The sequence below is a fragment of the Pygocentrus nattereri genome, chromosome 16 (genome assembly GCF_015220715.1).
Source record: "Pygocentrus nattereri isolate fPygNat1 chromosome 16, fPygNat1.pri, whole genome shotgun sequence".
In the NCBI taxonomy this organism is placed as follows: domain Eukaryota; kingdom Metazoa; phylum Chordata; class Actinopteri; order Characiformes; family Serrasalmidae; genus Pygocentrus; species Pygocentrus nattereri.
Window position 1 is genome coordinate 41373469 of NC_051226.1, and position 15272 is coordinate 41388740.

At 53.7% G+C, this 15272-nt stretch overlaps 2 protein-coding genes across 5 annotated transcripts in view; one reads left to right on the forward strand and one right to left on the reverse strand.

The window, feature by feature from the left end:
* Positions 1-2934, forward strand: part of dennd1a (DENN/MADD domain containing 1A) — a 51368-nt gene extending 48434 nt beyond the window's left edge. For all 4 annotated transcript variants that reach the window (XM_037545784.1, XM_037545781.1, XM_037545782.1 and 1 more), the window contains one exon: positions 814-2934. In XM_037545784.1, coding sequence (XP_037401681.1) covers positions 814-1785 — 972 coding nt within the window. In that variant the 3' untranslated portion in view covers positions 1786-2934. The remainder of the gene's footprint in view (positions 1-813) is intronic.
* A 4606-nt stretch (positions 2935-7540) lies between these two features.
* Positions 7541-15272, reverse strand: part of crb2a (crumbs cell polarity complex component 2a) — an 87711-nt gene continuing 79979 nt past the window's right edge. The window contains exons 12-13 of the mRNA XM_037546125.1: positions 8550-8676; positions 7541-8167 (exon numbers count right to left, since the gene is read on the reverse strand). Of these exons, the coding sequence (XP_037402022.1) occupies positions 7946-8167; positions 8550-8676 (349 nt within the window). The 3' untranslated portion in view covers positions 7541-7945. The remainder of the gene's footprint in view (positions 8168-8549; positions 8677-15272) is intronic.

Genomic DNA, 15272 nt, shown 5'->3' on the forward strand with positions numbered 1-15272 from the left:
TTCTTCAGTGGTCAGGACCCCCATGGACCCTCACAGAGCAGGTACTATTTGGGTGGTGGGTCATTTTCCGCACTGCAGTGACACTGATGTGGTGGTGGTGTGGTAATGTGTGTTGTGCTGGTACGAGTGGATCAGACACAGCAGTGCTGCTGGAGTTTTTAAACACAGTGTCCACTCACTGTCCACTCTATTAGACACTCCTACCTTGTCAGTCCACCTTGTTGCCCACAGGACGCTGCTGGCTGAAAAAAGTCCAGCAGCACTGCTGTGTCTGATCCACTCACACCAGCACAACAAACATCAATCATACATTTCTCTGTTACTACATGAAAACAATCAGGACTGAATCGTTTGTGTATTAGAATTTTGAAGATTTTGATCTGAGTGTAATTTTCAAATCGCCTGAGCTGCCGTTATATCGTCCGCATTGTCAGCAGTAATGTCTTAAGTTTTAAGCGAATACGAAAATTTAAGCTAATAGCGATGAGATTGTGAACCATCTGTAGATAAAGTGAATGTGCTGTCCTGGACCTTAATATATGTAAACGTTCCAGATTCAATGTTGCTCAGAAAAGTCACCGTTAGATATTTTCCCCAAGCTCTTCAGGTCTAAGCTGGGAAATGAGGTGCGATGTTATTAGTGAGCATTTCATTCAGATGAAATGCGACGACAAGCCGCAGTGTTTCTGGTTTCGATTGTCCTGCAGTTCGGATTTGGCGACATGAGGCAGGTTTATGACCTAATGAGTTATTGAGGACCCCCTGCTGTACGTGTGTCTGTATATAACGCGTCTGTTTGTTTGTGTGATGTAGCGGATGGAGCTCAGCGGCGATGAACGCACTCGGACTCTCCCGGGACTCAAGCACTCCAGTTACAACAAGCTGCGCAGCCAGAAAGGGCCGGACGATGTGACCGTTTCTGGCCGTGAGTCTCCTTGTTGGGAGCGGCCTCTGTCCGTTCCACCCCTGGAGCCACCAGAGCCTCGCCCACCCAGCAGCGAGATTCCCGCCCTTACTCAGGAGAGCACAGAGAGGCCGGAGACTGGCAGCATCACCATCCCGCGCCCTCAGGGCCGCAAAACGCCCGAGCCGGGAACGGTGCTGGCGCCTGCCATCACCCTGCTGCAGGGCCTGAGGCAGGGGGACAAGGAGGTGGGGCTAAGCGTGAGCGCAGGGGGCCAGGAGTTCCGCCAAGCACTCAACATGTCCCCTCTGTCACAGCCCCACCCAGCCAGTGTGGATTCAGAGCCCGACTTGCTCAGCCTGCTGGACCCTCTGAGTGGTGCAGAAGAACCCCGCCCACCTCCCAAACCTCCTGTCCCACCACGGCCTGCCCTGCCCACGTTCCCACCCCCTCTTTCCCTCAACCCCTTTACACAACACCCCCCGTACACCCTTCAGAGACACTACAGCCCTGTCGCTCCCAGCAACCCCTTCAGCTCCACTTACGTGCCTCCTCAAACTGGTACGTACTTCAACTCCCAGCCTCCCCGCCCTCTTTCAGTGTTTAGTCAGCCTTCTGTTTTGGGTGGAACTCAGGCAAGTGGGGCGTGGCCAGCTGCCAAAATCCCGCCCACTTCCAGCAGCAGCAGCTCTCTCTCTACCTTGTTAGATTCTCCGGCTCCGCCCTCTCTGAGCCAGGCTCTGCCACCTTCCAAACCTGTAGATGCGCCTCATGACCCCTTCTGTGACCTGCTCACCATGGCAACCATGCCCACCGCTGTGTCCACGCCCCCTAAGAAAAGAGTGGAGGACTTGCGGAGGAGGTGGGAGACTTTTGATTAGCCTTGCGCACACCTTACCTCCACTGCTGCTACTGACCTATGAGGGACAGCACTCATCTGTTAACTACTGGGTATTTTTTAAAGGACTGCGCCCTCTGTTGGCCTGAACGCCCTGCTACACGTGTGCGAGTGAGTGTGTGCGTACACTAATGCTCAAACTGCAGCTGTTCGTTTTCCCTGAGTTTATGAACCGACCTCGGACAAAAACAGGCCTTCGGCTGACCTCGCGTGCTGTCTACTAGAATGTGGAAAGGTGAAAGGTCATGCACGAAGTAGTTTAGCTCATCATTTATCTAATAGCATCCAGGCTAATAGTACAGTTTGTATAGCTACCACTCTGACGTCGTAGCTGTTGTGGTGTGTAACTGTCTATCCGCCCCTGCAGGCTTTCTTCATCACGTCGTGCTGTTAGTTTCTCACTGAAGCGGCTGTTTGGGGTCAGTGTGAAGGTCAGGGGTTTGGATTAACGTGCCACACAAACTATGACGCCTTCCTCAGCTGACACTGCAGCGTTTCCCAGACCTTCTAACACTATCATATAGTCCTGTCCCAAAACCGGAGCCCTTAAACAGGTTTCCACTGATGAACCTAAACCCCAGTCAGCAGTGACTACACTACACAACATCCACCACGTCCACTGTGGCCTGAACATCAGGCGCTAAACGGACTCCAGGGCTGCGCGACGTTGCGGTGCTGAATAAATCACGTGACGATGTGCTTTAAGATTGATCGGCATTATTTTGACCAAAAGTATTATTTTGCCTCGATTGATGTGCAGAAACACTGGTAGGCAGCTGTGATTGGTCAGGACGCTCACAGCACAGTAGTGACAGACACTATGATTGGTTAAAGGCATATTTGCTGCAACAGATATTGGATATCATCAAAAACTGACCACACCTGACCAAAGAGGTTTTCGTGTATAAGATGATGGTTATAAATGCCTCTGCTTCCTCCAGCGTTGCCAGATTGTGCAGGATTAGGTAGCATTTTTATGATGCTTCGTATGGAAATTGTCCATCAGTGATGTTTTTATATCAATATTTGTTATAACAATATTAATGTCAGTGATATTTGTAATAATAATAATAAAATAAACATTTTAAAAAATTCTTACAGAATGTTAACGATACTGGATAGAATATAAAATGAACACATTTGATAGTCGCAGCCCTAATAATGAGTAACACACCGTAAAATCGCGCAGCCCCTCATGATTCTGACCACGACACTGACCTTTTAAGAGTTTAACTGATAAATCCTAATCCTAACACTAATCCTGATCCTGATGCCTAGTACTAATCATAATCCTGAATACTTATTGTAATACTAGACCCAATACTAATCCTGATCCCTAATACTACTCTAACACTTATCTTGATCCCTAGTCTTAATCTTGATCCCTAGTCCTAACACTAATCCTGATCCCTGATGGCAGCCGCAGCAGTTGACGGGCTGTGAAAGCGAGCTGTGCTGAGGTCAGCTGGCTGACCGTCAGCTCTGCCTGTAGTTATTATGTGGTGGTAATGAGTTAGTGAGGGCTGTGTTGGGGTCAGTGCCTCAGAGTCGGGGCAGGTCGCCTTCGTAGCTCATCAGTCCGATGTGTCCACTCAGTGCTGCTCAGTGAAAACCCACAGCAGGGTTAGACTCTCAGACTGGGTGGACTGGAGTGGACAGGCTGGCGTCCAGCGCCTTTTTCCTGGTTCTGGTGGTTGCGGAACAGAGAAGTGGGACTATTTTAAATTTGTATTCAAATGAAAAATGTGTGAAGTGTTCAGTGCAGTGGTCTTAGATCTCTGTGCCAGTCCAAAGAGACGTGGTAGTTTAGGGTTTGGTGTCCAGCGCGGAGCCGCCGCTCGTTCGGCTCAGACGCTCCGTGTCGGATGTACAGGAGCTCATACAGTACCGGTCCTGATCCGCTCTGTTTATTACAGCACACATCCCACCCAGCCCAGTGCTGACCAGTAAACCCAGTTAAATCACACCACAATATTTCAGATTAGTACAGTGAGATGTCTGAAAGGGAAACTCCACCGATTTCTCAAAATTTCTCCATAATCCAGAGTGTGAGGTGTGATCAGAGGTTCAGAGGGTTTGGTGTGAAGTGGTTCAGACGTCTTTACAGTGGTGGTGATGGGAACCAGGCGTTGCCATGACTACAACACAGATATAGACACTTTATTTACCATCCAGAACCACCAGAGAACCTACACGAGTCTTCTGAGCTTATATGGAATGCTGATGATGGAAAACAGTGGAAAATCTGGAATAATCAGTTTTGTTTGGGGACTATTTTGCCGCACAGCGCCCTGCATGGCGGGTCTTGGACATCAGCGAGTACGTTTCATTTCATGTAATACCTTTCTGTGAGGGAGCATTTAGAGTGGACGTCTGGTTCCTATCACCACCACTGTGAATGCATTTATTTACATCCAAACCAGTTAATTATGTAGACAGTTTATGAAAAATCAGCAAAGCTCCCTTTGAAGTGCTGTTCAAGCGTCCTCCACGCCACTAATACGCCTTTTAAGAGCAGACAGTAGTTTGTGTGGGAGGCAAGGCTGATGTGGTCTCTCCGAGGAGATTGTCAGTGATTGAGAGTCATGGTGCCCTCTACTGGCCCGCTGCAGCACTGCAGGCTCACTGGTGAAGGTGCCTTAAAGGACACGGGACCGTTGTTCTGTAAAGAAAGGCCGTGAAGCTGGTTTCCTGAGAGCGGTCAGTAGAGCAGCTCTGCTGGTGTAGGTTAGTGCGGGTCAGGTGTGTTTACCCCTCAGAATAAAGCCAGGCTGCGCACAGGAGCTTCAAAACACTTCTCGTCTGAATATTCGCAGGTTTATTTGTGCCCTTTTGAAATGTGAACTCGTTTTTCTTTTCTATCGTTATCGAGCACTTTGAGTTTGTTTTTATTTGAATGGTATGATTTTATGTATAAAGTCTGTCAGCATTAAAGAGCACACGTTATATTCCTGTGAAAATTCTGACTTTTCTCATTCCTGTTTTTTCATGGCAAGTAGATGATTTAGTGGTCAAGGATGGACAGAACTGGTCACACCGCTGTGCAGCTTTCAGCGATTGATGTTGACACTCTACCATCATTTATACCGTTAAAGCCTTTCACACCAATCCGACTCCTCAGTACTGAAAAGGCAGATGCGCTTTTAACTCAGAGGAACCTTCACATCAAGTCCGGGGGAATTGTTTGTGGGGGTCTCTAATCCCTCTGTGTGCAAACAGCTGGCTGATGGTTCCGAGTTCAGTTCAGATCTATGAACAGTCAGCTGTGCTCTGAGGTTCTCACCATCGTTTCTGGTCCACCATAATTTCCTTGTACCTCATGTTTATAGTTGTTTTGTTGATGGTCGTAAAGCGTTTGTCCCACGAGATTCGTCCGTCCAGCTTAATGCATCGCCGCAGTTCATCCGTTTCAGGTGTTTGGTGGAGCGCTGGAGCTGCGAGGTTAATGGAAGCTTATACCCACCATAAACACCCTGACCCATAGATCTTCATTTAAACTGTGGGGCTGTTCTGTAACAGCCTTAATTATGTAGGTTCTGATATTTATCTGTAAATATGAACATATCCAGATCAGGTCTATTAGAGATTACAGCTCTGCGCGGTTTGATGGTTTAGGCTGCTGTTTGGCTGATTAGCTACATTTGGAGTGAGAAACGTGAGGAACGCTTCTCGGTGTTAATAAAGCTGCATTAACCCTACAGAAGCTCGTCATGATAACTGGCATAAACACTGAAATCAGCCTTGATCACAGACTTGGCCTCTGTGGTGGTAATGAAGCTTTATAAACGTTTATGTAGGTTTATGTCACTTATCAATGCTGACTGGCAGTAAGGAATCCCTGAAAATGAGTTCGGTTCATTCTGCCGTCCCATCATTTTAACCCTGCCCTGCAGTGAGGAGCACCTGCTGTAGTGATGGGTGAGGAGACGAGGACCTCTAGTGGAGTTAAAGCAGCATCACAACCCAAACCTGAACATGACTGGAAGGGAAGTATTTCAGCCGCGGGTTAGGGTTGTGTTAAACCGACTGGACGCAGACTAAAAATAAACCAATCATGGTTCTTGGAAAAGTCTTCAGTTGGTGTAGAACCTGTTCACACTCGCACATCTCACAAAAGGTTCTACAAGGAATAAAAGTGGTTCTTCGATGGCATCGCTCCTTTCTTGGCGTGTGTTCAAGGTTCTTGAGTCATCAAACTGTTTTACCTCTCAATAGAAGAAAACTGTAAAAGCTCCGTCAGAACATCAAACACAGCAACAGGTTTATTACAGCGGTTTGTACATTTTTACATGGAAAAAACAAAACTAGAACATCTTTACAGTACTAGTCACAAAACTGCACACCTGTGTGCGCTAGAGTGTGTGTGTGTGTGTGTGTGAGAGTGAGAAAGAGAGTGTGTGTGTGTGTGTGTGTCTGTGTGTGTCTGTGTGTGTGTGTGTGTGTGTGTGTGTGTGCGCATGTGCAGACAGTACACTGATGGTGAAACGACCAATGCTGAGAAAATAACAGCAGTTATGAAACGACGTCACGCGATTCAGCAACTTAGAACAATCAGTGACTCCGAACAGCCTCAGCAGCGCCGGAGTCCGTCCTGCACTGGATTCAACGCTCAGACAGTCGTTACTTCACTGCTCGTTTACCTCAGTCCTTCCATTTACTTCACACAATATTCCTCTAATGTTGGAAGTCTCATTAATATTGTCCGTTTTTAAAATGCTCATAGTGATTAGCCACAATATTAAATCCATCTCCACCCACCAGTGCGTTTTTCTTAGAGTTGTGAGGGTCCCGCACGTGCTGTACCACGATATACTGTAGACATATGTACTGCACACTGTACCAGTACATACGTGGTGTACCGTATGAATATATACGGTGTACTGTATCAGTATTTCGTGTGTACTGTATCAATACATCAGTACATGTATTGATCGGTATGTACTGTTTAAAGATCTGACTGTATTAGCACCACAGTGGCTTGGGGATCACGGCTGATTACAGTGGAGGACATTCAGAGCAGAAACCCATAAAACTCACACCAAGCTAGAACAATTACACACCTACTCAACGTTAATCAGGAACTGGCGACGGTCACAGCTCTGAAACACTCAAACACACACTGAAATATTAAATAATAAATAATGATCCTCCAGTTATTCGCAGCAAACCTTTTCTGAACTAAAGACTTCATTTAAAGGAGAATAGTCGGTCCATCCGGGCGCCATGTAAATCAAACACTGCACCTGATGACTGTTTAGACTTTTACACCTGAACACAGCATTTATTACTATATAAAATGACCAGAATAGGACATTTATTACAGTAATTGGGCCGTTATTACAGTTAAGACTGGCCCAAAGTGCGTTTTACACACTTTGACTCCTTTGTTGGTATTTCACCCTTAAAAACAATAACATTTACATGATGATGTATTAGTAGTATATAACTGTGGTTGTGGTGTGATGTAGAGTCCAAGCAGAACTTGGATCAGGATCACTCTATTTACATATCTGAGCTGATTCATCCCTTCATCGTGATGATTCTATGACTTTATGGTCGTACAGGTTTCGGGGTGTAAGAGCTGCCAGGGAGGCTGTTTACGTGTTTGTGTGGGTTTCCTGAACAGCACTACAGCCTGGTTTCCTGCACCAGACGCCAAACGTTAAAGCAGGTAAAGCACTAACCTGTGCAGTGTTTAAAGCGACAGCTCAGAGCCCCCAATCCCCCCCCCCCCCCCCCCCCTTCAGCACTACAGCTACGAGTCTAATGCAGCTCACCGGAGGCTTGTGACCAAAACTAGAGGTTAATATGTTATTTGTGGTGTTCAGTTCATGAATTTATGGCGCTTCTGTTTTTTTCTTCATTCACAAGGTTTTCTCACTAATATACTCAGCATGCATTATGCTAATACAGCATACATCCATTGGGTCTAACAGACATTAGCATAGCTAATAACCCGAGCAGCCGGCTGGAGGTCTGTTTATATGTTCATTCATTTTTAATAATCAGTTTAACAGGCAGGATGTCGAGCTCGGCCTGCGTCTCGGCTGAGGGACGATATCGGGACTATATTTGGGGAAAATGGTGTAAATCCAGTGACTCTGCTCTGAGCGTGTATCTGTATTCGGGGGTGTTGGCGTGTCCTAGATGAGGCGCTCCTCTGGTGGGACTTTCAGCATACTGTCCATTTCCAGACGAGCACCCGCAACTTCCTGTTGGCTGGGTGAGTATGCCCCCTCAGACTGACGCTTCCTGCGCGCCGTCATCAGCATGAAAATCAGACCAATCACAGCCAAGAGAGCGCAGCCACACGCCAGGGGAATCGCCACCACCAGCCACGGCATCCGATCCCGCTGAGCCTCTTTCTGCACACAAACAAACAAATATAAACACAGGCATACAGACACAAACACAGACATGAGCATAATATATACATACATTTAATAATATAATAAAATCAATGTGTATGCATATACACACACACACACACACACACACACATGAAAACAAACAAACATGGACTGAAATGGTGATCGTCATGCATGTGCAGTATCACAGAGATGAAGGGTTTAATATTAGTAATCGGACGGACAGCGATTTGATTATGTACTGATATCCACAGTCAGCACAGAGAGGAAGAACCGATATGTGTCCATGTCTCTTCATGTGTCTCACATAGAAAGACATCATTAGATGTGTAGGTCTCTGATGTGTACATCGAGGGTCAGTGTGTTAGGTTCTACGTACGTTAGTTTCGCAGTACGGTCCACTGAACCCTGCAGCGCACACACACTGAAAGAAGCTCAGACGATCCAGACACGTCCCGCCGTTCAGACACGGACTGGACAGACACTCGTCAATCTCCGTCTCACACCTGCACAGAGAATCAGCTCATACACTTAGCGCTAGACGTCCTCAGAGTCCCACCCGGCTTGACACATTCATACAGAACAGTTCAGAGTGAAGGTCATGTGTAAGACACCCGTCCTCACAGTCCTAACTCTGCGGCCTTCGGCTCGAACTCTGCAGCCTACGGCTCTTCAGCTCTATTCCTGCAGCCTTCGGCTCTAACCCTGCGGCCTTCGGCTCTAACCCTGCGGCCTTCGGCTCGAACTCTGCGGCCTTCGGCTCGAACCCTGCGGCCTTCGGCTCTAACCCTGCGGCCTTCGGCTCGAACCCTGCGGCCTTCGGCTCGAACCCTGCGGCCTTCGGCTCTAACCCTGCGGCTTTCGGCTCTAAGCCTGCGGCCTTCGGCTCTAACCCTTTGGCTCTAACCCTGCGGCCTTCGGCTCTAACCCTGCGGCTTTCGGCTCTAAGCCTGCGGCCTTCGGCTCGAACTCTGCGGCCTTCGGCTCTAACCCTTTGGCTCTAACCCTGCGGCCTTCGGCTCGAACTCTGCGGCCTTCGGCTCGAACTCTGCGGCCTTCGGCTCTAACCCTTTGGCTCTAACCCTGCGGCCTTCGGCTCGAACTCTGCGGCCTTCGGCTCGAACTCTGCGGCCTTCGGCTCAAACTCTGCGGCCTTCGGCTCGAACTCTGCGGCCTTCGGCTCAAACTCTGCGGCCTACGGCTCTTTAGCTCTATCCCTGCGGCCTTCGGCTCTTCGGCTCAATCCCTGCGGCCTTCGGCTCAAACCCGCCGGCCCTCTGGCTCTAACCCTGCGGCCTTCGGCTCGAACTCTGCGGCCTTCGGCTCGAACTCTGCGGCCTTCAGCTCTAACCCAGCGGCCTACGGCTCGAACTCTGCGGCCTTCGGCTCTAACTCTGCGGCCTACGGCTCTAACTCTGCGGCCTTCTGCTCAAACTCTGCGGCCTACGGCTCTTCAGCTCTAACCCTGCGGCCTACGGCTCTTCAGCTCTATCCCTGCGGCCTTCGGCTCGAACTCTGCGGCCTTCGGCTCTAACTCTGCGGCCTACGGCTCTAACTCTGCGGCCTTCTGCTCAAACTCTGCGGCCTACGGCTCTTCAGCTCTATCCCTGCGGCCTTCGGCTCAAACTCTGCGGCCTACGGCTCTATCCTTGCGGCCTTCGGCTCGAACTCTGCGGCCTACGGCTCTTCGGCTCAATCCCTGTGGCCTTCGGCTCTAACCCTGCGGCCTTCTGCTCTAACTCTGCGGCCTTCGGCTCTAACCCTGTGGCCTTCGGCTCTAACCCAGCGGCCTTCGGCTCGAACTCTGCGGCCTTCGGCTCGAACTCTGCGGCCTTTGGCTCTACCCCTGCGGCCTACGGCTCTAACTCTGCGGCCTTCGGCTCTAACTCTGCGGCCTACGGCTCTTCAGCTCTATCCCTGCGGCCTTCGGCTCGAACTCTGCGGCCTTCGGCTCTAACCCTGCGGCCTACGGCTCTAACCCTGCGGCCTACGGCTCTAACCCTGCTGCCTACGGCTCTAACCCTGCGGCCTTCTGCTCAAACTCTGCGGCCTACGGCTCTTCAGCTCTATCTCTGCGGCGTTCGGCTCTAACTCTGTGGCCTTCGGCTCTAACCCTGCGGCCTTCAGCTCTAACCCTGCGGCCTTCGGCTCTAACCCTGTGGCCTTCGGCTCGAACTCTGAGGCCTTCGGCTCTAACCCTGTGGCCTTCGGCTCTAACCCAGTGGCCTTCGGCTCGAACTCTGCGGCCTTCGGCTCGAACTCTGCGGCCTTTGGCTCTACCCCTGCGGCCTACGGCTCTAACTCTGCGGCCTTCGGCTCTAACTCTGCGGCCTACGGCTCTTCAGCTCTATCCCTGCGGCCTTCGGCTCGAACTCTGAGGCCTTCGGCTCTAACCCTGTGGCCTTCGGCTCTAACCCAGTGGCCTTCGGCTCGAACTCTGCGGCCTTCGGCTCGAACTCTGCGGCCTTCGGCTCTAACCCTGCGGCCTACGGCTCTAACCCTGCTGCCTACGGCTCTAACCCTGCGGCCTTCTGCTCAAACTCTGCGGCCTACGGCTCTTCAGCTCTATCTCTGCGGCGTTCGGCTCTAACTCTGCGGCCTTCGGCTCTAACCCTGCGGCCTACGGCTCTTCAGCTCTATCTCTGCGGCGTTCGGCTCTAACTCTGCGGCCTTCGGCTCTAACCCTGCGGCCTACCGCTCTTCAGCTCTATCCCTACGGCTCTTCGGCTCAATCCCTGCGGCCTTCGGCTCTAACCCTGCGGCCTACGGCTCGAACTCTGCGGCCTTCGGCTCTAACTCTGCGGCCTTCTGCTCAAACTCTGCGGCCTACGGCTCTAACTCTGCGGCCTTCTGCTCAAACTCTGCGGCCTACGGATCTTCAGCTCTATCCCTGCGGCCTTCGGCTCAAACTCTGCGGCCTACGGCTCTATCCTTGCGGCCTTCGGCTCGAACTCTGCGGCCTACGGCTCTTCAGCTTTATCCCTGCGGCCTTCGGCTCGAACTCTGCGGCCTACGGCTCTTCGGCTCAATCCCTGTGGCCTTCGGCTCTAACCCTGCGGCCTTCAGCTCTAACCCTGCGGCCTTCGGCTCTAACCCTGTGGCCTTCGGCTCGAACTCTGAGGCCTTCGGCTCTAACCCTGTGGCCTTCGGCTCTAACCCAGTGGCCTTCGGCTCGAACTCTGCGGCCTTCGGCTCGAACTCTGCGGCCTTTGGCTCTACCCCTGCGGCCTACGGCTCTAACTCTGCGGCCTTCGGCTCTAACTCTGCGGCCTACGGCTCTTCAGCTCTATCCCTGCGGCCTTCGGCTCGAACTCTGAGGCCTTCGGCTCTAACCCTGTGGCCTTCGGCTCTAACCCAGTGGCCTTCGGCTCGAACTCTGCGGCCTTCGGCTTGAACTCTGCGGCCTTTGGCTCTACCCCTGCGGCCTACGGCTCTAACTCTGCGGCCTTCTGCTCAAACTCTGCGGCCTACGGCTCTTCAGCTCTATCCCTGCGGCCTTCGGCTCGAACTCTGCGGCCTTCGGCTCTAACCCTGCGGCCTACGGCTCTAACCCTGCTGCCTACGGCTCTAACCCTGCGGCCTTCTGCTCAAACTCTGCGGCCTACGGCTCTTCAGCTCTATCTCTGCGGCGTTCGGCTCTAACTCTGCGGCCTTCGGCTCTAACCCTGCGGCCTACGGCTCTTCAGCTCTATCCCTGCGGCCTTCGGCTCGAACTCTGCGGCCTACGGCTCTTCGGCTCAATCCCTGCGGCCTTCGGCTCTAACCCTACGGCCTACGGCTCGAACTCTGCGGCCTTCGGCTCTAACTCTGCGGCCTTCGGCTCTAACTCTGCGGCCTACGGCTCTAACTCTGCGGCCTTCTGCTCAAACTCTGCGGCCTACGGCTCTTCAGCTCTATCCCTGCGGCCTTCGGCTCAAACTCTGCGGCCTATGGCTCTATCCCTGCGGCCTTCGGCTCTAACCCTGCGGCCTACGGCTCGAACTCTGCGGCCTTCGGCTCTAACTCTGCGGCCTACGGCTCTAACTCTGCGGCCTTCTGCTCAAACTCTGCGGCTTACGGATCTTCAGCTCTATCCCTGCGGCCTTCGGCTCAAACTCTGCGGCCTACGGCTCTATCCTTGCGGCCTTCGGCTCGAACTCTGCGGCCTACAGCTCTTCAGCTTTATCCCTGCGGCCTTCGGCTCGAACTCTGCGGCCTACGGCTCTGCGGCTCAATCCCTGTGGCCTTCGGCTCTAACACTGCGGCCTTCAGCTCTAACCCTGCGGCCTTCGGCTCTAACCCTGTGGCCTTCGGCTCCAACTCTGAGGCCTTCGGCTCTAACCCTGTGGCCTTCGGCTCTAACCCAGTGGCCTTCGGCTCAAACTCTGCGGCCTTCGGCTCGAACTCTGCGGCCTTCGGCTCGAACTCTGCGGCCTTCAGCTCTAACCCTGCGGCCTTCGGCTCTAACTCTGCGGCCTACGGCTCTTCAGCTCTATCCCTGCGGCCTTCGGCTCGAACTCTGAGGCCTTTGGCTCTAACCCTGTGGCCTTCGGCTCTAACCCAGTGGCCTTCGGCTCGAACTCTGCGGCCTTCGGCTCGAACTCTGCGGCCTTTGGCTCTACCCCTGCGGCCTACGGCTCTAACTCTGCGGCCTTCTGCTCAAACTCTGCGGCCTACGGCTCTTCAGCTCTATCCCTGCGGCCTTCGGCTCGAACTCTGCGGCCTTCGGCTCTAACCCTGCGGCCTACGGCTCTAACCCTGCTGCCTACGGCTCTAACCCTGCGGCCTTCTGCTCAAACTCTGCGGCCTACGGCTCTTCAGCTCTATCTCTGCGGCGTTCGGCTCTAACTCTGCGGCCTTCGGCTCTAACCCTGCGGCCTACGGCTCTTCAGCTCTATCCCTGCGGCCTTCGGCTCGAACTCTGCGGCCTACGGCTCTTCGGCTCAATCCTCGCGGCCTTCGGCTCTAACCCTACGGCCTACGGCTCGAACTCTGCGGCCTTCGGCTCTAACTCTGCGGCCTACGGCTCTAACTCTGCGGCCTTCTGCTCAAACTCTGCGGCCTACGGCTCTTCAGCTCTATCCCTGCGGCCTTCGGCTCAAACTCTGCGGCCTATGGCTCTATCCCTGCGGCCTTCGGCTCTAACCCTGCGGCCTACGGCTCGAACTCTGCGGCCTTCGGCTCTAACTCTGCGGCCTACGGCTCTAACTCTGCGGCCTTCTGCTCAAACTCTGCGGCTTACGGATCTTCAGCTCTATCCCTGCGGCCTTCGGCTCAAACTCTGCGGCCTACGGCTCTATCCTTGCGGCCTTCGGCTCGAACTCTGCGGCCTACGGCTCTTCAGCTTTATCCCTGCGGCCTTCGGCTCGAACTCTGCGGCCTACGGCTCTTCGGCTCAATCCCTGTGGCCTTCGGCTCTAACACTGCGGCCTTCAGCTCTAACCCTGCGGCCTTCGGCTCTAACCCTGTGGCCTTCGGCTCCAACTCTGAGGCCTTCGGCTCTAACCCTGTGGCCTTCGGCTCTAACCCAGTGGCCTTCGGCTCGAACTCTGCGGCCTTCGGCTCGAACTCTGCGGCCTTTGGCTCTACCCCTGCGGCCTACGGCTCTAACTCTGCGGCCTTCGGCTCTAACTCTGCGGCCTACGGCTCTTCAGCTCTATCCCTGCGGCCTTCGGCTCGAACTCTGCGGCCTTCGGCTCTAACTCTGCGGCCTACGGCTCTTCAGCTCTATCCCTGCGGCCTTCGGCTCGAACTCTGCGGCCTTCGGCTCTAACCCTGCGGCCTACGGCTCTAACCCTGCTGCCTACGGCTCTAACCCTGCGGCCTTCTGCTCAAACTCTGCGGCCTACGGCTCTTCAGCTCTATCTCTGCGGCGTTCGGCTCTAACTCTGCGGCCTTCGGCTCTAACCCTGCGGCCTACGGCTCGAACTCTGCGGCCTTCGGCTCTAACTCTGCTGCCTACGGCTCTAACTCTGCGGCCTTCTGCTCAAACTCTGCGGCCTACGACTCTTCAGCTCTATCTCTGCGGCGTTCGGCTCTAACTCTGCGGCCTTCGGCTCAAACTCTGCGGCCTACGGCTCTTTAGCTCTATCCCTGCGGCCTTCGGCTCTTCGGCTCAATCCCTGCGGCCTTCGGCTCAAACCCGCCGGCCCTCTGGCTCTAACCCTGCGGCCTTCGGCTCGAACTCTGCGGCCTTCGGCTCGAACTCTGCGGCCTTCGGCTCTAACCCTGCGGCCTACGGCTCTAACCCTGCGGCCTTCGGCTCTAACCCTGCGGCCTTCGGCTCGAGCTCTGCGGCCTTCGGCTCGAGCTCTGCGGCCTTCGGCTCGAACTCTGCGGCCTTCGGCTCGAACTCTGCGGCCTACGGCTCTTCAGCTCTATCCCTGCGGCCTTCGGCTCAAACTCTGCAGCCTTCGGCTCGAACTCTGCGGCCTATGGCTCTTCAGCTCTATCCCTGCGGCCTTCGGCTCGAACTCTGCGGCCTACGGCTCTTCGGCTCAATCCCTGTGGCCTTCGGCTCTATACCTGCGGCCTTCGGCTCTAACTCTGCGGCCTACGGCTCTAACTCTGCGGCCTTCGGCTCTAACTCTGCGGCCTACGGCTCTTCAGCTCTATCCCTGCGGCCTACGGCTCTTCAGCTCAAACCCTGCAGCCTTCGGCTCTAACTCTGCGGCCTTCGGCTCGAACTCTGCGGCCTTCGGCTCTAACCCTGCAGCTTACGGCTCTAACCCTGTGGCCTACGGCTCTATCCCTGCGGCCTTCGGCTCGAACTCTGCGGCCTACGGCTCTTCAGCTCTAACCCTGCGGCCTTCGGCTCTAACTCTGCGGCCTTCGGCTCTAACCCTGCGGCCTTCTGCTCAAACTCTGCGGCCTACGGCTCTTCAGCTCTATCCCTGCTGCCTTCGGCTCGAACTCTGCGGCCTTCGGCTCTAACCCTGCGGCCTTCGGCTCTAACCCTGCGGGCTTCGGCTCAAACTCTGTGGCCTACGGCTCTTCAGCTCTATGCCTGCGGCCTTCAGCTCAAACTCTGCGGCCTTCGGCTCGAACTCTGCGGCCTACGGCTCTTCAGCTATATCCGACAGCTCTTCAGCTCTATTCCTGCGGCCTTCAGCTCGAACTCTGC